Genomic DNA, 27,692 nt, shown 5'->3' with positions numbered 1-27,692 from the left:
GGCCAAGACGCCATCTTGGCACTTCGGGAGGCCGCGTAGTGCCGAAACAACGGGCGCTACACGGCCCAATTTAGCGGCCCAAATCTCTTCACTTATTGCACCAAGGCAGAGAGTACCAGTGTCCCGTGCTTGAAGGTTCAAAATATATGTGATCCATGCAACATTTCTGTTATCTCCATGTTTGTGGCCAACTTGCAAAATCTCTGGAGTAGGTTGGCAATGCGGATTTTTTTGGGATTGGTTTTTGAAATAGCCGAAGGATTCAACATATTAATTTTATTCGGATCACAAACAGCAGACGTTAACCTTGAAATCTATCGCTTACCTGAGCCATTTCCAGAAACAGTAAAACATCTCCGTCTATGTCCACACCCAGGTGTGTTGCTTCAATCAATCCCAATACCGTGTACTGCTCTGCAACAAACCAGTCGAATCATTTAATCATTCACCCAGGGTTAATCGGCTTTCAAAAGTTTACTGCAACAACTTGCATTTATACAGAAAAAAGCCCCCAAGTTCTGCACAGAAATATGAGGAAAAATGCATGCTGATGCAAAGAAGCAGAGATTTGGAGGGTTAACCAGCCTTCTGGTTGTCAGGAAGGTCGTAAAGGAGAAGAGGGAGGCAGAGTCAGAGGGGTTTGGGGAGGCAATTCTACAGACAGGGGTTATCTATGGTCTATTAACCTTATCACAGAACTTTCCACTAGGTCTCAAAACAGCAATATTTTCTACCCGATAGCACTTCTAGAATTGCTTTCTGTAACTTCCAATGCTCATTGTTTCCAGTTAGAATATAAATAGCAGTGTTATTAGCTGTATTCAGTTACACTGAAATTTGTCATACTCCGTGAATACCCAGGCTAGATCCTGCAAACAAATTCCTGATACTGTCCCTTCTATTTGTGTCTAGGTAAGGACTGTGGCTGCCCTTTGTTTCTTTACACTGCCCTTACAGGCTTCCTGGCATATGATTGGAAACTGAATAGCAAATCTTTGCGGCAGAAGCTCGGAGACAAACTGCCGTTATGCTCGAGGCCTTTCGTGACTGATGGGTACCACAGGGTACAGTGTCTTATAGACACTGATGATTTAGTTGGGAAGGTTCCCTTTGCTTTTGTTGGGACTGTTTTGCTTATAATCATACAGCACAGAAGGAGGCCTTTCGGCCCATCGTGCAAGTACCGGCTCTTTGAAAGAGCTATCCAATTAGTTCCTCTTTCCCTGCAGCCCTCCATATTTCTCCTTTACAATATTTATCCAATTCCTTTTTGAAAGTTACTACTGAATCTGCTTCCCCCACCTTTTCAGGCAGTGCATTCCAGATCATAACAACTCGCTGCATAAAAAAAATTCTCCTCATTTCCCCCCTGGATTTTTCTGCCAATTATCTTTAATCTGTGTCCTCTGGTTACCGACCCTCCTGCCACGTTGAGCTTCTTTTAGTTTGATTAAACCATATGCTTCTTATATCAGCGGTGCCCTTAAGGCGGCATTTATGCTGATTCTTGTTTGGTGACCCTGGGGCAACTCAGTGTCACCCTGAGTGGTCCTTCAGAATAAACCCAAACAGCACTGGGAAGCAGACGATCGAGCAGGCAGACGCCTATTTTAAAACTCTCCCGTGCAACAGGTGTCTGGGAGTATGCCACAGCACAAAATATAATCTTAGCGATTCAGTCAACAAGGGAAAATGCTGCTGCTGTGAAGTCCAACAGCTCTGCTGGAGTGTCGGTTAATATTCTTCACAGTCAGGTTGTGGGGATTTTTAAAAGGGTTCCAGAGATTGACATCTCGCTTCTCAATTTCGAGAGATTTTAACATTCTAACAACAAAACTGGATGTCCTCTCCAGCGTGGCTCTCCTCTATTTCATTTGTGTCCAGAAACTGCAACTTTGAACCCTGCGGGTGCATATGCCACTTCTTGTTTAACTGAGGTTGGGTTTTGATGGAGGTGTGTTTGTCTACAAACAGTACTTGTGCAATAGACCCATGATTGGGAACAGGCAAACGTCAACCTGATTATGTCAGTATTGTTAAGTGTCACAGCACTTATGGCTCAGTTGGTAGCACCCTCACCTCCGAGTCAGAAGGTCATGGGGAAACTCTGTGGACCGTTATGCCTGTTGACTCCGATTACCTCTATGGGCCTTCTCCACAGTGCCTTGTGGGAACAGGCTGACTGAGTGCTCAGTCGCAGAAGAACCACCTTTCACAACCTCAGGTCCCTCCAAGGAACTTCACAGCCAATGAAGTACTTGTGAAATGTAGTCACTGTTGTAATGTGGCATAAGTGACGGCCAATTTGCCGACAACAAGCTCCCACAAACTGCAATGTGATAATGACCAGATAATCTGCTTTTGGTGTTATGATGTGGAGATGCCGATGATGGACTGAGGTGGACAAATGTAAGGAATCTTACAACACCAGGTTATGGTCCAACAGTTTTATTTGAAAATCACAAGCTTTTGGAGCTTTCCTCCTTCGTCAGGTGACTCCTTACACACCTGACGAAGGAGATAATCTCCGAAAGCTTGTGATTTTCAAATAAAACTGTTGGACTATAACCTGGTGTTGTAAGATTCCTTACATTTGGTGTTGTTGGTTGAGGGATAAATGTTGGCCTCAGAGAACTCCCCTGCTCTTCTTCAAATCGTGCCATGGGCTCTTTTACATCCGCCTGAATAGGCAGTTAAACATCTCATCTGAAAGGCGGCACCTCCAACAATGCAGCACTCCCTCAGTACCGTAATGAAGTGTCAGTCGTGATTATATGGTCAAGTGAAGATTGAGCCTCTGACTTCCTGCCTCAATCTAGTTTAAACATTGCAATAAAATGTGGTGAAGTTTGCCACAGTGAGAGCGCTACTGCAGAACCAAGACTAGGCAGAATGAAGATGAGGAGGATAAAAAAAGACATTTAAAAAGTATAAATTTTTAAAAAAAAACTCATTTAATTTTTTGCACCCTTAAACATCACCCAGTCTCTCAATACAGTGATCCTTGAATTAACTGTTCAAACACAGGGTGAAGAAGGCCGAGATCACGACTCTTACCTGTTAGCGCGACGAGGTGGGGTAGACAGAGGCGGTTTGCCAGCACTATGAGTTCCATGGAGTCCAGATCTGGGCTAGAGCAGAACTGTCCCGTGTACAGGTATTCCAGCACTGCTCGCATGCAGCTCTTACTTGTGTTTGGGAAGTACACCTGTTAGAAGTGTAAAAGTGTATTACTAACGGTCTGCACACTGCTACAACATGGACAACATCAATACCTCACAATGAGGAAAATTACTGCGACTCAATTTCTCCCTTACATATGGCATAGCTGCTTTGTTCCATGCCATGTTCAAGTCGAGAACCAAAACATAAGGCGCAAGTCCACGAATGGATATTGTGAGGGGTTAATGATGCTGAACGTACCAGCATCTAAACTGATTACATTGTATTACACAGATTTTTACAGCACATTTTTACAGGCCATTCATCCCAACAGGTCCATGCCGGTGTTTATGCTCCACATGAGCCTCCTCCCACCCCACTTCATGATGTGGGAACAGACACGATAAATGGATCTACTCAGCTCAAAAGGCGAAAAAACTTTAGAACTACATTGGCTCCTGGTTCAGCAATCTCCCGAATTTAAAATTCTCATCCTTGTATTCAAATCCCTCCATGGCCTCGCCCCACACATCTCTGTGACCTCCTCCAACCCTCCGAGGTCTTTGCGTTGCTCCAATTCTAGCCTCGTGCATGTCCCCGATTTGCTTTGCCCCACCGTCTGCGGCCATGCCTTCAACTGCCTGGGCCCCAAGCTCTGGAATTCCCTCCTTTAACCTCTCTGCTGCTACCTCTCTCTCCTCCTTTAAGAAGCTCCTTGGTCAAAGAGGAAGGCTTTAAGGTTTTGGTCACCTGTCCTAAAATCTCTATGTAGCTTGGTGGCATTAAAAAAAATGGTGTTTTTTTTCTCATTTACTTTGAATGCTTTTCTTTCTAAATTATGAAAATATTGGAGGTGGGCAAAAGGCTGTTTGACTGAGAGTCAAGAATCATCCACTATGTTCACTTGCCAATTGGCAGGGGGAAGGCGGTGCCCTGTGAGGATGGACATGCTGGAGGACCATCGGCATGAGCTTGGGGGCGGGGCGGTTCGAGGCATGAGGTCATGTGATGAAACCTCCAGGAATGTGTCCAAGCAGAGTTGGCAACCCTACTCTCAACTCACTGCCACCTGCACAACGTGATTTTAGGGTATGCTGATGAGCCATTCTCGCTCGCACTTACCAAGAATGGGCACGGTCGGGATTTGAAATCAGAATTCATGTAAACTGGGTGAATTTAGGCAAATCAGAATGCATCCAATTGTTGCCAAGTTATATATTGAATTATGAAGTATCGTAGTGACGTTGCCATATTATCCAATCCCCACACCGAAAACAATGCCTGACACAGGGTACATGTATATCCAGCATAACACGGACTATGGGTCTGCATATACCTGACACTCTGACATATACACGCTGCATAATGTAGACTATCAACACATGTTTACACAGGAGATCGCAGCCATGTTTTTGGTAAAACACATACACAAATGCACCTGTTACATCACTGGAAGCACCATTCCCACTCTGTGATACAAACTCCTCTGTGATGCACATCTCAACCAATCTTGCAGTATGGGTGTTTTGTGCTGCATAGGAGTTGATACTGACACATACACTAACCAAACAGTAACAGGTGGGTAACAAGGTGACAGTCCTGGAACCTTTACAATGGGAAGGATTGGGCTGAGCTGGAAAAGGTGCAATGAAGAGCAAGTAGAATGATTAGAGATCCAGAGAACAAAACATTTGAGGATAGAGTCAAAGAACAGGGAGAGAAGAGGACCGAGGCAGGATATGACAGAGGTTTTTAAATTGATACGGGTCAGGGATGTACATAGGAACAGGAGCAGGCCATTCAGCCCCTCGAGCCTGTTCCACCATTCAATGAGATCATGGCTGATCTGTATCTTAACTCAATTAGAGTTAATTAGGAAATTAGGTTAAAAGATATGATGGTAGATAAGCATTGGTGAACATTTAAAGAAATAATTCATCCTTCTCAACGAATATACATTCCCTTGAGGAATAAAACTTCCACGGGAAAAATGATCCAACCGTGGCTAACTAGAGAAGTTAAGGATAGTATTAGATGAAAAGAAGAGACTTACAATGTTGCCAAGAAGTTGCCTGAGCATTGGGAGGGTTTTAGAAATCAGCAAGGATGACCAAGAAATTGATAAAGAGGGAGAAAATTGAATATGACAGTAAACTGGAAAGAAATATGAAAACAGATTGTTCGAGCTTCTACAAGTATGTAAAAAGGAAGAGATTAGTGAAAGTAAATGTGGGTCCCTTGGAGGCAGAGACAGAGACAGGAGAAATTATAATGGGGAATAAGGAAATGGCAGAAACATTAAACAAATATTTTGGATCGGTCTTCACAGTAGAAGACACAAAAATATACCGGAAATAGTGGGGAACTCAGGGTCTAAGGAGAGTGAGAAACTTAAAGTAATTAATATTAGTAAAGAAAAAGTACTGGACAAATTAATGGGACTAAAAGCCAACAAATGCCCTGGACCTGATGGCCTACATCCTACGGTTCTAAAAGAGGTGACTGCAGAGATAGTGGATGCATTGGTTTTGATCTTCCAGAATTCCCTAGATTCTAGAACGGTCCCCATGTATTGGAAGGTAGCAAATGTAACCCTGCTATTCAAGAAAGGAGGGAGAGAGAAAATAGGGAACTGTAGGCCAGTTAGCCTCACATCTGTAATAGGGAAAATGATGGAATTTATTATTAACGACACAGTAACAAGGGCACTTAGAAAATCATAATATGATTAGACAGAGCCAACATGGTTTTAGGAAAGGGAAATCTTGTTTGACAAATCGAATAGAATTTTTTGAGGGCGTAACTAGCAGGGTAGGTAAGGGGGAACCAGTGGATGTAGTATATTTGGATTTTCAAAAGTCATTCGCCAAGTGGCCACACAAGAAGTTGTTGCACAAGATTAGGGTGCATGGGATTGGGGGTAATATATTAACATGGATTGAGGATTGGTTAACGGACAGAAAACAGTGAGTAAGAATAAACGGGTCATTTTCAGGTTGGCAGGTTGTAACTAGTGGGGTGCTGCAAGGATCAGTGCTTAGGCCTCAGCTGTTTACAATATATGTCAATGACTTAAATGAGGGGACTCTCTCTCCCCCCCACCTCCCTCTACCCCCACCCCTCTCCCGCCGCCCTCTCTTTCCATCACCCCCTCTCCCCCTCTCGAGGCGCTCCTTAAAACCTCCCTTTGACCAAGCTTTTGGTCACCTGTCTTAATATCTCTTTAGGTGGCTTGGTGTCAAGTTTTGCTTGACAACACTCCTGTGAAGCGCCTTGGGATGCTTTACTACGTTTAAGGCGCTACATAAATGCAAGTTGTTGTTGTTTTGTTGTCATCTGTAGCTATTTCAACACCATTCACGGAGTATATGTGACATCTGTTGTTTCTTTCTATGTGTAGCACTTTATACATTTGTCTGCATTAAATTTCATCTGGAACATCGGAATGGGAGTAGGTCATTCAGCCCCTCGAGCCTGTTCCACCATTCTATTAAATCATGACTGATCTGTATCTCAACTCCATTTACCTGCCTTGGTTCTGAAACCTTTAATACCCTTGTCTAACAAAAATCTATCAATCTCAGTTTTGAAATTTTCAATTGACCCCCAGCCTCAACTGCTTTTTTGGTGGGGGACAAAAGAGTTCCAGATTTCCACTGCCCTTTGTGTGAAGACTGAGTGACCTCACCCCTAAACAGCCTAGCTCTAATTTTGAAGTTATGCCCCCTTGTTCTGGACTCCCCCCACCAGAGGAAAAAGAGTTTCTCACCAGCTACCCTATCAACTCCTTTAATCATCTTAAACACCTCAAATAGATCACCCCTTAAGCTTCTATACTCAAGGGAATACAATCCGAGTCCATGCAATCTGCCATTGTTCTGCCCACTCACATATCTTGTCCACCTTATTCTGTAGTTTGAGTTGCCTCTTCTGGTCCCACTGTCCCTCCAGGTTTGGTACTGTTTGCAAATTTGACACTTGCCACTGAGTTTCTGAATCCAGGTCATCTATGTAAATTAGAAGCTGTAGTCTCAGTAGTACTGGCCTGGTAGCCCCAGCACTAAGCCCCGAGACACCTCACTCAGTGCTCTCCGCACCCCACCGCCCCCCCCACTCCATTGCCAAACACAACACTGAGGCTAATTACACAACCCACCATCCCAGCCCACGTACATATCGACGTACGAGCAAAATATCCCGAATGAGTACGAATGACTCTGAACATGAGCTGGATGCTTTGGAAATTCTTCAACATTTGACCCAATTTCAGGAGATGAAAGACTCTAAACGCAAGCCCCTTGATTAATAAGACTAAGATAGATCTGCATCACTGAGGGACAAATCCTATTTCTCGAAGTGGCTGTATAAAAATCTTTAAAATGAATGTACTTCCTAAACAGGTCCAGGCCTTGGCAGTAGAACTGTTTTTGGGAGAGTCAAAATGCATAGAATTACATCTAATGTACAGCACAGGAACAGGCCATTCGGGCCAACAGAAGAGAGAGGGGTTGTGATTGCTGGAGACCAGAAGTTAAGGAAGTGACGTTGGTGTCATTTTTCAACCCCCATAAAGAGAGAAGAAAGTGGCCTCTTCAAGTGCTACACAAGGCCATAACTTCCTCTTTATATTTCTTAACCAAAAGGACATTTAAATCTGTTAATCAATCATTTTGCTGTGCCAAACTACAGTTTGTGCCCTGAGACAGAATCCATTCGCCCGAGTCACGACAGTGAGAACGAAACTTTATGTCACTGTTGGCATGGATGCATAAAAATTCAGACTTTTCGGTTTATAGATCAAGAAAGTACTTGCTTCAATCCTACATGCGATGTGAGACATGTTCCTTTAATATGAACATGAAAGAGTGAATAAATGTCATTTCTGCTCAGTACACGTTGCCAACTGACTGCTGCAGATTTAATGCAGCCTAAGCATTTCCCACTGTGAGCATCCTTGAGCTGTACTAGCCCCGTGGTGCAGCTGCAATGCAGGATACAATGCAGCACCAGAGATTAAAGAGAGCAATACTGCAACATCTGCCTTTTATCATGACTGGTCAAAGATGTTGTCACTCGACGTGGATCTTCTGGCTCACTCCATTCTGCAAACACCTCGGCAACTTGCAAATAGTTACCTTTTGCTCCGCATTTGTGACCCCTTCCTCTCTCTCAGTTTTACCTCTGACTTTCTCCCCTTACTACAACCACCCAGAAAGTGGTTAGAATGTGGAACTCGCTACCACAAGGAGTAGTTGAGGTGAATAGCATAGATGTATTTAAGGGGAAGCTAGATAAACACATGAGGGAGAAAGGAACAGAAGGTTATGCTGATTGGGTTAGATGAAGAGGGGTGGGAGGAGGCTCGTGTGGAGCATAAACACTGGCATGGACCAGTTGGGCCGAATAGCCTGTTTCTATGCTATACTTTCTATATTGGAACATAGGAACAGGAGTAGGTCTTTTAGTCCCTCGAGCCTGTTCCGTCATTCAATGAGATCATGGCTGATCTGTGACCTAACTCCACATATCCGCCTTAGCCCCATATCCCTTAATACCTTTGGTTAACAAAAGTCTATCAATCTCAGATTTAAATTTAGCAATTGAGCTAGTATCAACTGCCGTTTGCAGAAGAGAGTTCCAAACTTCTACCACCCTTTGCGTGTAGAAGTGTTTCCTAACTTCACTCCTGTAAGTCCTGGCTCTAATTTTTAGACCATATCCCCTAGTCCTGGACTCCCCAACCAGCGGAAATAGTTTCTCTCTATCTACCCTATCAGTTCCCCTTAAGATCTTGAAAACTTCGATCAAATCACCACTTAATCATCTAAATCCGAGGGAATACAACCCTAATTTGTGTAATCTGTCCTCGTAATTTAACACTTGGGGTCTCGGTATCATTCTAGTAAATCTGCGCATGTATTTCTATGCAACTGGGTTACGAGAGAGAGAGAGAGAGAGAGAGAGAGAGAGATCTTTTCCTCTGATGATTATGAAAACTGAGTGGAAATCATTACATTCTGAACCGACGCTGATTAGCTGTTCTTCAGTGATTAAGTAACTTGTCAGCTAAAGTTCAAAATAAAAGTCTCACAGAAAATAGAATTACACAGAATTTACAGCACAGAAACAGGCCATTCGGCCCAACTGGTGCGTGCTAGCGTTTCTGCTCCACACTAGCCTCCTCCCACCCCTATCAACATATCCTTCTATTCCTTTCTCCCTCGTGTACGTACTTTTGGAACAGAGTTTAATCAAATATGGGTTGGATGCCAATAGGTAGCGAATATCCAGCTTCGAGAAACTCCCTGGATTAGATCCGGACTCTGTGCGACAGTGTAAAACGGGTGATAGCGAGTCGGCAGCCCGCTTTACATCTCTCCCCATTTTTTGTTGAAGTCAACGGAAATAAAAATCAGGAGAGATGGAAAAGGGCCGGCGACTCGCCATCACCCATTTTACACCGTCGCACAGAGTCAAGATCGACCCCCTTGACCTTCGGCCAACGTCTCCCATGCAACAGCATCCCATAATATTTGAGCTGATCTGGACCGACACCATCCAGCCCTCGTCGCTCGCTTACCTCTTTGGTTGAACTCTCCACGAACGGACCTCCGAACATTGCGGCCATCCAGTCACAGCTGGAGATCAGCAAAGGCTTATGGGCGCAGATCGTCCCATCGTCCAGCTTGAAGACCACATCTGTCGGAAAACAAGAACAGCGGAAAAGGTTCATTTCGACGCGGCCTGTGCCTTTGAATGTTTCAGAAATTGATCAGCCGCACAGCTTGAAAGGCTAACTTCACACTTTTATACATTCCAGAAGAGAACTGCAGCGTACATATTGAGCTGTTGCCATGGTGTCATCATTATGACTTGAGTTAGCCAGACAGATGTGCAAATGCTGATGGATCATCCTGATCCACACTGAATTTGATCGCTCAGTGAATGAGACACAATTATCCCAGAATTATCTCAATGGTTTATACCATTGGCACTTTTTAAGGAAAGTCATTATAGTGGAATATGTCGGCTCGATAACCAACAGAAGCCTTTAAAAATGACAAGTGGCCAACTAAAGCACGTGCTGTAATCGGTCATAAAAGTAACTGTAGCCACCGTCCACCGAAGACATCACTGGGTAAAATGCTTCTGAACGGCAGATACAGGATTAAGATTGGTGGTCAACTGCCCATTACCAAAAAGGTACCCTTTCCCTCTCACCCGAGTTTGCCGAGCGTTTATTTGTTATCTCCTTTGTCATCTCCAAAGCCTTTGAACATGGTCTGGCATTGTGCGCAGCTGAAGATATTATCTAACTATGTATGGTCTTCCATCAAAGCTCTGTTCCCAGCTATCGAGCAGCCTCTCAACTTGCACTCTGTGTTATAATTGATGGCTCATCCTTTGATTTTAATCCCTTGATTAAAATTCCATCCACTCGGAGGTTCCTCAGAGCTCTGTTCTCCCTCTTAATTTACTCTGTCTGCATATCAATGATCTCCTCCATTCAATACTACTATTTTTAATGATTTCACCCGTCGTCTTTCATCTATTGACATCCTTGGCCTCGTTATCTCTTTGATCTGAAATGAAACTCCCACAGCTCTTCCACTGCTCAAGCTGAAGCCCAGATCTTCATTTACCTCATCCACTCACCCACTCTTTTTCGACTTTGTGATGTCTTTTATGTGGACCTTGGCTTTCACCTGGGTTTTAACTGAACTAAAGTAAAATAGTCTACGGTATTTGACTACATCCGTGCTCTGACAGGATTCAAAACACACCAGGAAATCCGGAGAGATGTACCATTTTTGAAAAAAAAAATCTTTAAATTCTCGTTTAAGCAGCAGATTAATTTTTAATAAATAAATAGCTGTCCAAAGCAACAAAATAAACTACTCTCTGAGTCAAACTGAATCAAGAGCACAGCCACATCCTTTTTATGCAGATATCCTTAACTGCAGAGTTCAGCGGCTTGCAGTTTAGGAACATAGGAGCAGGAGCAGGCCATTCAGCCCCTCGAGCCTGTTCCGCCATTCAATTAAATCGTGGCTGATCTGTATCTCAACTCCATTTACCTGCCTTGGTTCCATATCCCTTGATACCCTTATATAACAAAAATCTTATCGATTTCAGTTTTGAAATTTTCAATTGACCACCAAACTCAACAGCTTTTTGGGGGAAGAAAGTTCCAGATTTCCACTACCCTTTGCATGAAGATTCTTTCCTGACATGACCCCTGAACAGCCTAGCTCTAATATTAAGGTGCTGCCCCCTTGTTCTGGACTCTCCCACCAGAGGAAACCATTAATAGAAATTAAGTAGAAACATCAACTCTCCTGAGCTGGTAGTTGTTGGCCAGAACAGGACATGTTTATGCTTGTAACCTGTTCACTTGAAGCTCAGGTTGATTATACGACTTTTAAAAAGTTAAGTAAAAACGGAGCAGAGTGCTCAAAGTGCCAAATCTGCATCCACAATCTTCCGTATCCCGGGAATCAGAAATGGCCCAGCAAAGGTCAGGCTTGGGAGGGCAATGGCGAGAAGGATATTAAAGGAAGAGTCACTTATCAGTCACATTGTGTATGGCAAGACTGGAAGAGATCTGGATGCGAGTTACCACTACATACCCAACCCAGTGCACGACTCAGGGACAACAGAAGGGCTTTTCAGAACAAGTTACGGTCATTTGGTCCAACAAGCCCATCCTTTTGGTATGGATCAATCCCACCTACCCATTACTTCACCATATCTCCCAATCAATTCTGCTTCCAGAATGGCATTTCATTGTCTCTTAAGTATTTCTGTGCCATTTCCCGGTAACTTGTGCAACAATTTTATTACCCTTTGGACAGATGAACATAAGAGATAGGAGGAGTAGGCCATCCGGCCCCCCGAGCCTGCTCCGCCATTCAATAAGATCGTGGCTGATCTTCGACCTCAACTCCACTTTCCTGCCCGATTCCCATATCCCTTGATTCCCCGAGAGTCCAAAAATCTATCGATCTCAGTCTTGAATATACTCAAAGACTGAGCATCCACAGCCCTCTGGGGTAGGGAATTCCAAAGATTCACAACCCTCTGAGTGAAGAAATTCCTCCTCATCTCAGTCTTAAATGGCCGACCCCTTATCCTGCGACTATGCGACGGAATCTAGAACTCTTTATCCCTATCCCCAAAAAGCTGTTGAGGCTGGGGGGTCAAATGAAAATTTCAAAACTGAGATTGATAGATTTTTGTTAGGCAAGGGTATTAAGGGTTAAGGATCCAAAAGCGGGTAGATGGAGTTAAGATACCGGTCAGCCATGATCTAATTGAATGGCAGAATAGGCTCAAGGGGCTGAATGGCCGACTCCTGTTCCTATGAAATGTATGGTCTGAATTACTTCATCTTACTTCTAATTTGCCCCTTGTGTCCTCTGGTATGTGCCCTTCAACTCAGTGAACAATTTGCCTGGATCAGTTTTTGTCAATTTATTTCATAACCTTGAAACCTTCAATTAGCTTACGTCAAAGGCAAATCCCCTTTCACAGAACGCAAGCCCAACTGACATAAATCTTTACTCATAACTGAAGTTCCTGATGCACTGAAATCACCTATGCTGCTTGTTTCTGTATCCTCTCAAGCAATATCATAAAATCACGCAGCGCAGAAGGAGGTCATTCGGCCCATCATGCCTGTGCTAGCTCTTTGAAAGAGCTATTCAATTGGTCCCACTCCCCCATCTCTTTCCCCATAGCCCTGCAAATTATTCCATTTCAAGTGTATGTCCAATTCCCTTTTGAAAGTTACTACTGAATCTGCTTCTACCACCCTTTCAGGCAGCGCATTCCAGATCATAACAACTCGCTGCATAAAAAGATTTCTCCTCATCTCCTCCTGGTTCTTTTACCTTAAATCCGTGTCCTCTGGTTACTGACTCACCTGCCAGTGGAAACAGTTTCTCCTGATTTATTCGATCAAAACCCCTTGTAATTTTGAACACCTGTATGAAATCTCCCCTTAATCTTTTCTGCTCTCAAGATCAATCCCAGCTTCTCTAATCTCTCCACACAACTCAAGTCCCTCATCCCTGGTAGAATTCCAGTAAATCTTCTCTGCAGCCTCACCGGGGTTTTAACATCCCAATATTAATGAGGGAAAAGCATTATGCGAGTTGAAGCACTACTTTAGATTCTGATTTTTTTTTGTAACGATATGTTTGACAAGGAATGCTGCTGCCATCTGATGAAGACGCTGGATGTGGAGTCATATTTACCCGGACGACAGGCTTCTCTCCACTTTGTATTGGACGACCCAGTGTCATCTCTGGTCAAAGGGTCCCAGAGGTTTGAACTACTGTTAGTTCATTCAACCCCAGTCAAGGCACACAAGTGCCAAAGCTGACTAGTACCTGAACACACATTCAGATAAAAAGGACACAGAGATAGTCAGTGAATATCAAACAAAACTTCACTTCTGAAATAGAAAAGAGAAAATGCTGGAAATATAACTATTTTTAGGAACAATTTTGGAACCTTCCTCCAAAACGCTGTCTTTAGACTGCTATCTTGGAACTCAGTCTGAATGACAGTTCAGAAACAATTACAGCAATAAATAGCATCTTTTTTTTAACCCACACATAAACCTCCCGTCTTACATAAAGACACACAGCCAACTCTGCGCTAGATTCTTTTCATGCGTACAAAATTAAATTCACAGGGGAGAACAAATAGATTTCTTCGAAATGCCTCCAGCACAATTTCTAAGCAGTGCGAATTCTCTCAGGAAAGAAACTGGAAAAGAGGAGCTGATTCCAGGTGGATCTTCCGGTCGTTTCATCAGATGGAAAAAATGGGGAGTAGACGCCTGAAAATTATAAGCAACCTCGAGAGCCCTGTCGAGAATCTGTTGACAGCAATCTGCAACTCCCCACGGCCTGACGACGGTGATCTTTCCTGTTGAACATGTGGACTGTCTTCCAGCCAAAGAAACGTCAAGAAAGGAAACCACTGTGGTGTTAATTTTATTCACTCGCACATCCGCCATCTGCTACCTGTGCTGCACATCAGAACACGTCGACAGGTTGTCTGTGAGCACTGGTTAATTCTCAATTGTTCAAGTGAAACAGCAGATCCCCCATGAAGCCACTGCATTATTCATCTTCTCTCGATTTAATTACATCAAACGTGTTTCAGCTGCTTCTTACTCCTGCGGTCACAGCATTTTGTGGCCACTTGGGTTTCCTTACTAAGGATAACAGATCGTTTCTTGGTGGGGAGGAAGGAACACTGGCACTCATCAAGGTGAGGGATGCAAGTGCTGGGGAATAAAACATTTTGGACTCCCCTGTATCAACACCAAGCATTCCCAAGTTACATACATCGAGTGACATCGAACATGGAGCACAGAAAAAGGCCATTCAGCCCAACTCGTCTATGCCGATGTTTATGCTCCACCCGAGCCACCCTTCTTCATCTAACCCGATCAGCATATCCTTCTATTCCTTTCTCCCTCATGTGTTTATCGAGCTTTCCCTACAAATGCATCAAAATATTGGCCAGGACAGCCTGCTCTTCTTCGAAATAGCGCCATGGGATCGTCTACGTCCATCTGAGGGGGCAGAGCTCAGCTTAATGCCTCATCCAAAAGACGGCACCTCCGACATTGCAGCACTGAAGTGTCTGCCTGGACTGGGCTCCACTGATGGAATAGTAATTTTATTTGAAAGCTAGGGGAGACATAGATATCCTACATTCAACTCTGACTGCACATTGTGATATCAATCTTGCATAGAGGACACCATACTGGTAGCAGTTACGAATAAAGAGTATTTTACAGCTGTACAAGGTTGAGTATAATGGCAAGGAATGCCTTGGCAAGCTAGGCTTTTCAGCCTTAAAAAAAAGAGACATCTCATAGGGGACCTTATAGAATACTTTATAGGTCAGAGATAGTTAACCCAGAACAATATATTCAGATACACTGGGAGAAGATGACAAGAGGGCACAGGTGCAGGGTTGTGAAGGGCAATTCTGGAACACCACCAGCAGGAACAGGTTGAAAGGAAGAGTGATTGACACCAGAACACTGCACTCATTTAAGAGCCAGCCCGAGGGTGTAATGAGAAGGTGGTGTGGTTGGCATTTTGAAAGGTTGTGATCAAAGCAGCTGAACCTCCTTCCTCATCTAAACCGATGTTGTGATCTTGTTAAGGTGTAATGGGCAGATTTATTCCAGTGAAGTAAAATCATAATGAATCACATCGCATAAAGCATTTCCTTTGGGATATTCCATATCACTAAGCACTTTGGGCTTTTGTGAATTTGTGTGAAAATGTTCCACGATCAGGAGTTTTTCATCTGGAGACAGTGGCCCCGCAGCGCCCATTTTTCAGGCTTTAAATGGCCCCCAAAGCCTCCAAAATGGCGAGCAGGAAGCAGACACTCATTACGAGGCAGAAGTGCGCAGCCCGCCATATTGGTAAAGGCCAAAAAAATCGGCGTGTGGAAACAAGAGGCCTAATGCCTGTTTGAGGCCCCAATACAAGTTTGGTTCACCCTGCGCCATACGTGGGCACACCCGAATTTCTGGGCCAGTATTTTCAGGTCTAGCACAGCACTGGTCAAATTCAATACACAAACCTGCCTACAGTAACTTCCCCCCTAAACTGACCCTAATCTATGGAAATGCACCCCATACTGACCAGTGAGATAATTTCTATCTTCAACACTCTCAATCACTGTGGAATCTGTGTTGGGCCCTCAATGCCAAGCATGGTTCCCCTATCAAGGCAAACAATTCCCAGGTCTTTGCCAACAGCACTCTTCAGCCAGATGGTCTGATGTCTTCAATTTTTATCCCATGGCCATTGAACAAATGTAAGCAGTGTTCCTAGAAGTAAAGGGAATTAGGGGTTACGGGGAGCGGGCAGGAAATTGGACATGAATTTAGATTTGAGGTTAGGATCAGATCAGCCATGATCTTATTGAATGGCGGAGCAGGCTCGAGGGGCCGATTGGCCTACTCCTGCTCCTATTTCTTATGTTCTTATGTTCCTTGGTTTTACAAAGTCTCTCTTCTCATCGGCGATATAAGAAGGTCACATGAAGAATCAACAAGTATAAAACCAAGTCACATGGCCTGTGGTGGCGTATGTCGATACGCTGCATCACCAGGGCATCTGACTAAATCATTTCCAAGAAATCTTTCAGCTGAGCACAGCGCTATCTAATCAGAAATAGAAACCAATCGGACACACTTACCCGAGAAGGTCCCTTTGGCGAGGCACTCTTTCACACGGTTTGCTCTCCTCACGTGGAATGCTTTGGTAATCTCTTGGTTCATGAAGGCCTCGTTGTTCAAAATGTTGGCCACCATCATCCGCAGGTCGAAAACCTCCAGCAGCTCAGCAATGTGGGCTATCTGCATCAGGTCCTTCTCGTCCTCGTCCAGCTGACCGGTGTACAAGTAGCGCATGACCGCGCTGAACGCATCAGGCTGAACCGAAGAGTCCATCCTGACGACAGTCATCAGCCGATTGTTGAAAGTGACGGGATCTTCTGCCATCTCTTCCTGGATACTGATGAAAGCTCTACTCCACGACGACAGAATTTTCCCTCTTTTGAACCAAGCTCTTGCTCTTGCACTGTTGTCGTAGGGATTCAGTTTCAAGATGCTATCACTTGTAGAAGCCCTAAGAATTGATAAGGGTTGGGTGCTTGGAACTTCGTCTGTGCTTTCGCTCACGTCAAAACTGGCAGCTCTCATCAAATATTCCCTGCCCTGCTTGTCAGTGTGGTTCACTGCCCTTTCTCCACCAGACTCTGGTTCTTCACTTAGGTCCATTAGAAACAAGTCATAGAACTTTGAGGAGGAGGTAGACAAATAAATCTTGTGAGCGTAGATTTTAACCTTGTCCTGCAGCACCAAGATGACATCGGCGCAAAGGGGGTTGGCCAACAGGCGGGCAGGATGCTGCTCGTTGGTTGTGGGAGGGTCAGGAACAGTGATGATGGGGGGCGGTGGTTTGGGGGGCAGGAAGGGGGCCTGTAGTAAAGGCTTCTGAACGTTCCTCAGGTGCGACTTCCAGAACTGGAGGTGCCGCCGGGAAATCAACGCGGCTCTGATGGCGTTATCGAAGACGTCCTTAATGCCAAATTGGGCAACCACGCTGGTTTCGTAATAGGGGATTCCCAGCTCTTTGGCTACCTCACGACCCTTTTCAGGGGCTAAGATCTCATTGTGTTTTATCGGCCTGGGAATGCAAGAAAAACACAAAGTAAGTCGGATAAGGTAACTCAGAACTGCCCAAAGATTAATGTTTTGCAGCTTTTTACTACTGATTTCTTGGTAAGACCCAATTTCCAAAGCTCTTTAAAAATGTCAAAGCACGATGGTTGGGGTACTTTTAGTGCACTCAAATTATTTTATAAATCTAAATTTTGCGAACAGGAAGAATTTATTCCAATTTTAGAAAATTCACGACGTTACAATTGTTAACACAACATTGCCTCAGGCAATCTGCATCATCGTTCATGATATTTTGAGGGGTACTGGCAGAACACAGTTCTTCTGAGATTGAATATCTTGCAGACAAGTTGGAGAGAACAAACAAGAACGTTAAAAAAAAAATGTTTCAAAAGAAAATTCTATACAAAGGCTTGGTTGTTGTTAGTTTTAAACCCGACCAGCGTCGTGCAGTAGCTCTCGTAGGAAGAATATATCACTCCCAAATGAAAGACTGTGAGTCTCAGGGCCACCAGTCCCTCCAATTTGCTGAGTTCCCGCCTTGGGTTTTGCCAGTTCGTCTTTGGGTTGGTGGTTGGTGTGTCAATCAGATGTGAAAGTTACCAATTTAAAAGGAGAGAAAAAAATCCGTTATCAAATCTGGGGGAGAATCATGATATGAGGTTGGTGCCGGTCAGTGAGAAGACTACAGGGTAAAAATTTACCTTGGGCGGATAACGTAAAAAAACAGGGACGATCGAATGGGCCGTCCGTTATACTCCCCACCCGATATTTACTGACTTCAATAGAATTGAGTATCAAGTGGGTGATGATGAGCTTTGCAATAGTGACAAGTAATACCAGTGAGAAAAGCATCATTAAAGTAATTGGGAGAAGGATTGGAGGGGAGCTGAGGAGAATTTTTTTCACCCAGAGAGTGGTGGGGGTCTGGAACTCACTGCCTGAAAGGATGGTAGAGGCAGAAACCCTCATTGCATTTAAAAAAAGTACTTGGATGTGCACTTGAAATGCCGTAACCTACAAGGCTACGGACCAAGTGCTGGAAAGTGGGATTAGGCTGGGTAGCTCTTTTTCGGCCAGCACAGACACGATGGACCGAATGGCCTCCTTCTGTGCCGTAAATTTCCATGACCATGATCAAATGACACACATAAGAGGCGCTGTAGCAATTCAGGAAAAACACTTGCTTCATTCCCATGTGCTTACAGGTTCGAGTCCCAGCTCTACCAGCCATTCACTAACCACAAATGAGATTAATTCAGCCAGTTATCCAACGGTCGTGCGAGTTATTTCCAGAAAAGATTAAAGTCCTTTCATAACACAGCAAGCAAGCATCCTTTTGTGGAATGTATGAAATTAGGAAAAAATGATCTGAAACTCCCCAGTGAAAGATTTAAAACAGTGGACTCAGACTCCTAGCTGAAAAAATGAAGTGTGAGTGATGTGCAGCAATCTTTTGAAGACATTTTTTTGTTATAAATAGAAGCGTGACATAAATTTGCTCATCGGATCCATTCTTTCCACGCGCTGTCATAGGAACTTAGGAATTGCTGGACAAAAAAGGCGACCTTCTCCCATCCTGAGAGTCACCATGATACAATGATAATGGAGTTGTTGACTAATCATAGCAATCAATCTCCATCAATTAGTCCGCAACAGACCCAGACATGAAGCAAGGAAAGTGTGGTGGAGAATCACAGGTCCAAAGTCACCTGTCAATTACAGCTCGACCGAGTATTCTACACACGCCATTTCATCTCATTAAATCTTCTGTAAGTTTCTCCCCGCTGCCCTCCTCCAAAAAAGGTGAATGAAGCAAAACTCCAGAACACCAGTCGAACCTTGGATCGTACATCATTAATCTTTGACCGCTTATTTCCCTTGGCATCACAGGTCCACGGTACCAGAAGCTAAGGAACTATCAATGTTCCGTCACATCAAACAAACATTCATCCAGTGCTTTTAAGAACTGTTAACTGGCAGTGCATCAGCCGATTTAGCTTGGAGTACATTCCACACGACTGCTATTCTGCAGGGAGGGGAAAATACTTCTAATATCGAGGCTTGCTTGAGATTTGGTATTGTTATTCTCACGTCCTCCAATTCTGTCCTCACAGACCAGTGAGGCTCTCTCAGTGTGCAGCTTTGATTTTTTTCTCCCTCACCAATTTTCTCCCCTTCCCTCAAGTCATGGGCTCACGAGAGGTTGCAGTTCCTTAGGTATCTCATCCTAGTATGCATTCTTCACTTGTGAGCCTGGGCGGTGAGTGCTGGCAGAGTATTCCAGTGGCGGGCGGGCAGGCAGGGCATGCAAAACCTCGCCCAATCCTGCCATCACATCGACACAGGTGTGTGCATTTCCACCAGCAGACATTAGGCCAGCAGTCAGGAGCAGGAACCCTGGCTGAGATTTCCGAACCCAGCTGAGGACAACTGGAGTTCCCATTCTGACAGATTAGCTGACTCACAGTTCGGGAAGCCTTCCTGGTTTGCATGGCTCATCTATTCACTGGACAAACTCAACTGAGCACTGGGGGAAAGCTCTCACTTTTGTTCTTAACCCATCCTGAACATACACCGTAACCACAGAATGCATTTATACATTTGACTGAAATATAGATGTTAAGGACTATACCTTGCAAGAGGTCTCCGTGCGCGATTAACTGCTTCCAAGTCAGCGTACCGCAAGTCCAGTTGGCAGCCGACCAAAATAACTGGCGCCCGTGGGCAGAAATGTTTAATCTCTTGGTACCACATGGTCTTTACATGGTGCAGAGAGTTGGGGTTAGCAATGGAGAAACAAAGCACAACCACATCAGACCTGAGCGAGAGAGAGGAGAAAATAACCTATTGTACAATCCAAACGACATTGGGACTGTGTACAGGAATATAACATTTTGGGAGTTTTATAACGGATGAGTATTGAACTTCAGAAGCTGCATTGTGTTATCGAAAATTACATAGAATATACAGCACAGAAAAAGGCCATTCGGCCCAACTGGTCCATGCCAGTGCTTATGCTCCACACGAGCCTCCTCCCACCCCTCTTCATCTAACGCAATCAGTATAATCCTCTATTCCTTCCTCCCACATGCATTTATCTACCTTCCCCTTAAATGCATCTGTAATTTGTTGACTACATTAATTTTTATTGAGGCCTGTACGGGATAACGACTAGAATGCCGATCTATGTAACTGAGGTGAGCATCGATTGCACATGGATAAAATCTTATGGTAGCAGTTCAGTTTCAGGCTCTTTTTGAATAAGCTAAACCGACCCGTCGAATCACTGCAGGTTGGGTACAATTGTCAGTGAAAGCACCTCAAAAAAAATTACAACAGATAAAACGTGTTGCAGATGAAATTTCTCCTCCTTTGGCACTGGTGGAATCGTCATCTCAGCTTAATTAGATTGGCCTGGTTTTTACAATGTCGCAGCAGTGTCGTTTCCAGAGCACAGGTTCGCGGTGCAGCTAAACCACACACAAGAGATGCTGCACTGCACTTGGGGACGTACTTCTCCAGCTGGGGGCCACAATTACCCCAGATTCACGAATGTTATCGCACGGTTTCATTTTAGTTTTGTTCAAGAAATTAGTATCTAACGGATAGAAAGCATTTTGGTTCCGTGCAATCTCCTAATTCTCATTTCGTAATGGTTAGCTGTAAAGAATTTTTAAAAATAAGTTTTGCAGGATATTGGCACATATTTAGAAAGGTAGAAAAGTCCAATACAGTTTTAATTTTTGATTTGTGGTGGAAGATAGCTCAACTAAGGCACAATGTTCGGAAGACCACAGATTTCTCATGCCGTTGATTGCTTCATTATTTTTTGAATGACTGGTTGCTTCAATTAGAAATCTGGGGACGGGGGGATTTCCCCACTCAAGCCATCCCAAGATTGCCCTGTTCAGCTTTTGCATTGCTATACCTGCCGTAGGCAAACCGTCTGTCCTTGTGATGATCACCGAATGTATCCCAGAGCCGCAATGATACACTGACGTCATCCACTACATCACGGGAACGCTCCAGAACCTAGGGAAAAAAAGACCAATTTGATTCAGTTGATGAAATGATTTTGTGCAATTCAGATCTCTTGGGTGAAAAAATTGGATAGGGCCTGTTTTTGGGCGGGGGTAGCACTATCCGCTAATAGCCCGTGCCCAACGGCCCCTGCGCAGGCAGGACGAGACTTTTGTCAGGCCTGAGGATTTACCTGCAATCTGCGTTGGAAATCAGCATTGAACGAGGATTCAATGCAATTTGCACTTTCCACCAGCAGGGGGAGCTCCATTCTCTTAAAGGCAGGCTGTCTGTTAGAAATCTCTTAAAGGTAGCCAGCCGGTAACAGTCTGCTGTCTTCACGGAGTCTGAACGAACCCTTGGTTCACAGAAATCTATCAATCTCAGATTTTGAATTCACAAGTGAGCTAGCATCAACTGCCGTGCAGAACAGCTTTCCAAACTTCTCCTACCCTTTGCATGTAGAAGCATTTCCTGACTTCACTCCTGCACGTCCTGGCTCTAAATGTTAGGCTATGTCCTTGCGTCCTAGTATTCAAGGAAAGGAGAACTCCCAAAACAGTTACAAATGTCTCGGCAGCCAGAAGCAATAATCCAGCCATTAACCTGTAAATCCTGCATGGTCCCTTTAAATAGCACTGGCAGGGGGTCCCCAGGCACTCGTTCAGATGGTCGGGGTTAAGACGACGCGTTGAGTTGAGCGTTAGACACCATTTTGGGACTTATCACTTTAAATCAGTGTTGCACACTGATTGTATCCATTTTCTCCTTACTTTACATGCTTCTGGCGTTATCTGTTCCTGCGCTAACTCCTATACCAAGATAGCGTCTGGCTCACGGCACGCTGGAAATGTGTGTGCGCAGCCAAGACGCCACCTTTGCACTTCGGGAGCGCCAAAACAACGAACGCTACACGGCCCAATTTAACGTCTCTTGGCTTAAAAGTGTGTCCCTACACCCGCCCAATTTAATTAGCCAATGGCGACCAGCAAGAGAAAATAAGCTGCGCAAGTCCTCCACGAATGTTGTTGAAGTAGCTAAAGATAAAGTGAAGGAGACCAAGGAGTCTTTGTTTACTGGGCTTTCAACACCTCCGACCAATGCAGAGCGGCAATCAAGAAATGGAATATTGAACGACACAGACAGTAGAGTACAGGCCAAGAGTTGGGCCCAAACTATACATCACTCTGGAAGTCAGACTGCACCTTGAATACCGCATCCAGTTCTGGTTGCCGAGGCACAAGGGAGATTATTCAAGGGGAGAGAAACAGTGCGGAGAAGAGTTACAAGGCTAATCCCTAATGCTAAAGGTCTGAGGCATGAGGCAAGGTTGGAAAAACAAGCTGGAAAGGAGGTGCCCGAGAGGTGATTTTACGGAGAGATGGAAGATGGTTAAGGAAATGGAAAGGGCAAATCTGGAAGATTACTTTACGTTAAATTGCAAGAGTAAGACAAGGGAAGATAGATTCAAACTACTAAAAGGCCCATTAAGGACTGATGCCAGGAAATTCTACATGGTCGACTCTTAATGGCCTCACAGAAACTAGAGATGGTCTAATAAATACTGACTTGCTGACATCGACCACATCCCAAGAATAAATAAAACACAAGTGGTCAACATATGGTACAGACTTCCAGGAAGTGGAGTGGAGGTGAAACTCAGGCTAATTTCTCTTTCCCAGAATGCATATTATATCAGCCATCTTATGCCAATGTGTGTTACCCATTTTGTGTTAATATCTCTAAAACCGACAACACCCACATTCCAACAGAGATGACTGGACAGCAATCAGGAATAGGGACGCTGGCTATTATTGCCTCTCCTCCACAGCCTGGGCTGCTGGACTCCAGCTGCTGGACTAGTGAAGATGACCAAACTTAGTACACTCCGAGGATCGATCCGCAGACCTTTCATTCTGCATGGCTTATTGTTGCATCGGACTGTGCCTTTAAAGAGACAAGCTTGGGCTTGTGGTAGCGATGCCAATGTAGGTTACTTTAATGTGGAGATAAATAGAGGAATAAATATCCACAAATTAAAACCAAATTAGGGCTTTGATTTTCTAAAGCCTATTGTTGATCACCCAATGTGGGTGGCCAGTGTGACTTTTCCCGTTTTAACAGGCTGAACCAGACGTTCATGAAAAGAAATAACTTGCATTTATATCACGCCTTTCACCACCTCAGGATATCCCAAAGCATCTTACAGACAATGAAGTACTTTTGAACTGTCGTCACTGTTGTGATGTAGGAAACATGGCAGCCAACGTGCGCACAACAAAATCCCACAAACAGCAATGTGATAATGACCAGGTAATCTGTCTTTAGTGATGTTGGTTGAGGGATAAATATTGGCCAGGACACTGGGGAGAACTCCCCTGCTCTTCTTAGAATTATTGCCATGGGATCTACGACATCCACCTGAGAGGGCAGACGGGGCCTCGGTTTAACATCCCCATCCGAAAGACGGCACCTCCAACAGTGCAGCACTCCCTTCAGTACTGCACCGGGAGTGTCAGCCTGGATTTCTGCTCAAGTCTCTGGAGTGGGACATGAACCCACAGCCTTCTGACTCAGAGGCGAGAGTGCTACCAACTGAGCCATGGTTGACACATACTGTAAATAATATTCTTTCCAAGTTGCATTTACCATACCATTCTCCTTAATGCCAAAAACGTAAATTATATTTCATGTCCTAGTGATAAAACAGTTCTTGATGCTCGATGGTTTTCAGTGTTGTGCAGATTTATTATAGTTATGAATAAAGCCTGAACACAAATCTACCCATGCGAGTGATAATGATTTGAAGTGAATTATTTAACATTTACAAAGACAAATTGAGGTTACAGCAGCTTTGTGGTTACGGTACTGGACTTGCAACCAAGAGGTCGTGAGTTCATAATCCCACTGTGGCGAGTCGCCAAATTGAATTTACTAAATCTGGTCATTTGTATGCTAGCACCGGAAAAATGACCGAAGCTGCATTACTGTAAAAACCCAACTGATTCACTAATGTCCTTGAGGGAAGGGAACCTGTCACATCCATCCTATCCTGGCCTTCATATGATGACAGTACCACACTACATGGTTGACTCTTAATGCCCTTAGGGCAACGAGAAAGGGCCTCGCCCACATTCCAAGGACAAATAAAAAAATTGCTGGAATGCAATTTAACATCTCAAGGTGCAAGTGTAAATTCCACCAAATATTACATTTTGGATCTTAGTTTCATTCTAAGATCATTTAAGATGAAATCACCTGGCTTTTTTTCATCCTGTATGCATTTGTAGATGACCACGCATCTGTTCTGAGCACCTCACCCATCTAAATATCGGCAACACAACAGAACATATTGACTGTTGTACTGCCAGCATTTAGCTGATGTGAGGTACTGATAAATTGAGGTTCACGCACAACATCTATTTGATATTTAAATGATCACTTATTACAACCAGAGGTCTATAACGTGCTTTGCGCCCATGTTAAGCTGGTTACAGAGTCCAATAGTGACAATTAAAGCACCAAATTTGTCCTCGGTGAAGTCAATTTTTTTCCTAATTATTATACGTAAAACCTAGTAAATAAAGTCACTGCTCGCAGGATTTGTGACATCACGGTTAAAATGACGCCCATTCCATGTTGTATTTAGAATGACATGAATTAGTGATTGAAGCAGAAAACATTTAAGAATAGGTTAAGATGGGTGATTGAAGGAAAGGAGATAAAGAGATCTGGGAACAGGGTGGGCCCATGGGATTAGTGCACTGCTCATGTAGAGGATAAACATCAACACGGGCAGGTTGGACTGAATGGCCTTTAGCCGTGATCCTAAGTGTTTATTCCATGTAATGCTCTTTACATTACAACAATGACTACACTTCAAAAATACTTCCTTGGCTGTGAAGCACGTTGGGGTGCCCTGAGGATGTGAAAGGTGCTATAGAAATGCAAGTCTTTTTCTTTCTTTAATATTTATGTATGCTAGCACTGTTTATGTTGCACTGTTTGGATTCTCATTTCCAACTTATCGGTAAAATGTTTCTCAACATTAGAAAACACACACACACACACACACACACACACACACACACAGTGAGAGCACTTTACAATCAACTGGGACTGATCTAACATGGGCTGGACTGTACTGAAATAAAGTGACGTCTGCTCCTTACCTCTTGGCACACACGGTACTGGTCAATGGCCCAGACTGTCGGTACATGAGTGGCCAGTAGCTGGTATTGTGTGAGAGTGGCATTGCATGCTCTTGCGCAGATAAGCCTGGTCTTGCCGACTGCATTGTCACCCACGACCACACACTTGATGGTTTCTACGTTTGGTCTTTCGTAGTCCATATCTGTAGCCATCAACTGTAGTCTAGACATGATGAAGAGAAAGGTTAGATTACAAAAGATGCGCAAACAGGAAAAGTTGAAAACTCTATTTTTTCTTCCATGGAACCAAGTTTGCAGCTCAGAACACCATTTCACGCTGCAAAACTAATCCCACTGCCCCGCTCTCCTCATAGTCCTGTATCAATCCAAAACTAATCCCACTGCCCCGCTCTCCTCATAGTCCTGTATCAATCCAAAACTAATCCCACTGCCCCGCTCTCCCCATAGCACAGTATCAATCCCAAACTAATCCCACTGCCCCGCTCTCTCCCCCATAGCCCTGCATCAATCCCAAACTAATCCCACTGCCCCACTCTCTCCTCATAGCCCTGTATCAATCCCAAACTAATCCCACTGCCCCGCTCTCCCCATAGCACAGTATCAATCCCAAACTAATCCCACTGCCCCGCTCTCCCCCATAGCCCTGCATCAATCCAAAACTAATCCCACTGCCCCACTCTCTCTCCATAGCCCTGTATCAATCCAAAACTAATCCCACTGCCCCACTCTCTCCCCATAGTCCTGCATCAATCCCCAAACTAATCTCACTGCCTCGCTCTCTCCTCATAGCCCTGTATCAATCCAAAACTAATCCCACTGCCCCACTCTCTCCCCATAGCTCTGTATCAATCCAAAACTAATCCCACTGCCCCACTCTCTCCCCATAGCACAGTATCAATCCCAAACTAATCCCACTGCCCCACTCTCTCCCCATAGCTCTGTATCAATCCAAAACTAATCCCACTGCCCCACTCTCTCCCCATAGCACAGTATCAATCCCAAACTAATCCCACTGCCCCACTCTCTCCCCATAGCTCTGTATCAATCCAAAACTAATCCCACTGCCCCGCTCTCTCCCCATAGCACAGTATCAATCCCAAACTAATCCCACTGCCCCGCTCTCTCCCCATAGCACAGTATCAATCCCAACCTAATCCCACTGCCCTGCTCTCCTCATAGTCCTGCATCAATCCCAAACTAATCCCACTGCCCCACTCTCTCCCCATAGCCCTGCATCAATCCAAAACTAATCCCACTGCCCTGCTCTCCTCATAGTCCTGCATCAATCCAAAACTAATCCCACTGCCTCGCTCTCTCCCCATAGCCCGGTATCAATCCCAAACTAATCCCACTGCCCTGCTCTCTCCCCATAGCCCGGTATCAATCCCAAACTAATCCCACTGCCCTGCTCTCTCCCCATAGCCTGGTATCAATCCCAAACTAATCCCACTGCCCCACTCTCTCCCCATAGCCTGGTATCAATCCCACACTAATCCCACTGCCCTGCTCTCTCCCCATAGCCTGGTATCAATCCAAAACTAATCCCACTGCCCCACTCTCTCCCCATAGCTATCAATCCAAAACTAATCCCACTGCCCCACTCTCTCCCCATAGCTCTGTATCAATCCAAAAGTAATCCCACTGCCCCGCATCAATCCCAAACTAATCCCACTGCCCCGCTCTCTCCCCATAGCCCTGTATCAATCCCAAACTAATCCCACTGCCCCGCTCTCTCCCCATAGCCTGGTATCAATCCCAAACTAATCCCACTGCCCTGCTCTCTCCCCATAGCCCTGTATCAATCCCAAACTAATCCCACTGCCCTGCTCTCTCCCCATAACCTTGTATAAATCCAAAACTAATCCCACTGCCCTGTATCAATCCCAAACTAATCCCAATGCCCTGCTCTCTCTCTATGAGCCTCTTGAGCTGTACACACAATCATGCTGCAGAATGTGGCACTATCGGTGTTCTGATGATCAAAGGGAACCAAAATGTTGCTCACATTACAACAGTAAGCACAATTCAAAAGTACTTCATTGGCTGTAAAGCACTTTGGGACGTCCTGAGGTTGGGAAAGGCGATTTTTATATTATATATATATA

At 44.5% G+C, this 27,692-nt stretch overlaps 1 protein-coding gene across 2 annotated transcripts in view; it reads right to left on the bottom strand.

Annotated features, from left to right (window-relative positions):
- Positions 1–27,692, bottom strand: part of LOC137335712 (rho-related BTB domain-containing protein 2-like) — an 87,759-nt gene that overhangs the window by 15,735 nt on the left and 44,332 nt on the right. For both annotated transcript variants that reach the window (XM_068001009.1, XM_068001010.1), the window contains 7 exons: positions 25,588–25,789; positions 21,324–21,427; positions 20,028–20,213; positions 16,408–17,399; positions 9,743–9,861; positions 3,058–3,208; positions 326–414 (listed from right to left, as the gene is read on the bottom strand). In XM_068001009.1, the coding sequence (XP_067857110.1) occupies positions 326–414; positions 3,058–3,208; positions 9,743–9,861; positions 16,408–17,399; positions 20,028–20,213; positions 21,324–21,427; positions 25,588–25,789 (1,843 nt within the window). The remainder of the gene's footprint in view (positions 1–325; positions 415–3,057; positions 3,209–9,742; positions 9,862–16,407; positions 17,400–20,027; positions 20,214–21,323; positions 21,428–25,587; positions 25,790–27,692) is intronic.

Source organism: Heptranchias perlo, chromosome 20 (genome assembly GCF_035084215.1).
Source record: "Heptranchias perlo isolate sHepPer1 chromosome 20, sHepPer1.hap1, whole genome shotgun sequence".
NCBI lineage: Eukaryota > Metazoa > Chordata > Chondrichthyes > Hexanchiformes > Hexanchidae > Heptranchias > Heptranchias perlo.
Note: the sequence above shows the minus strand (reverse complement) of the source record. Positions and strands in the feature narration are given on the sequence as shown.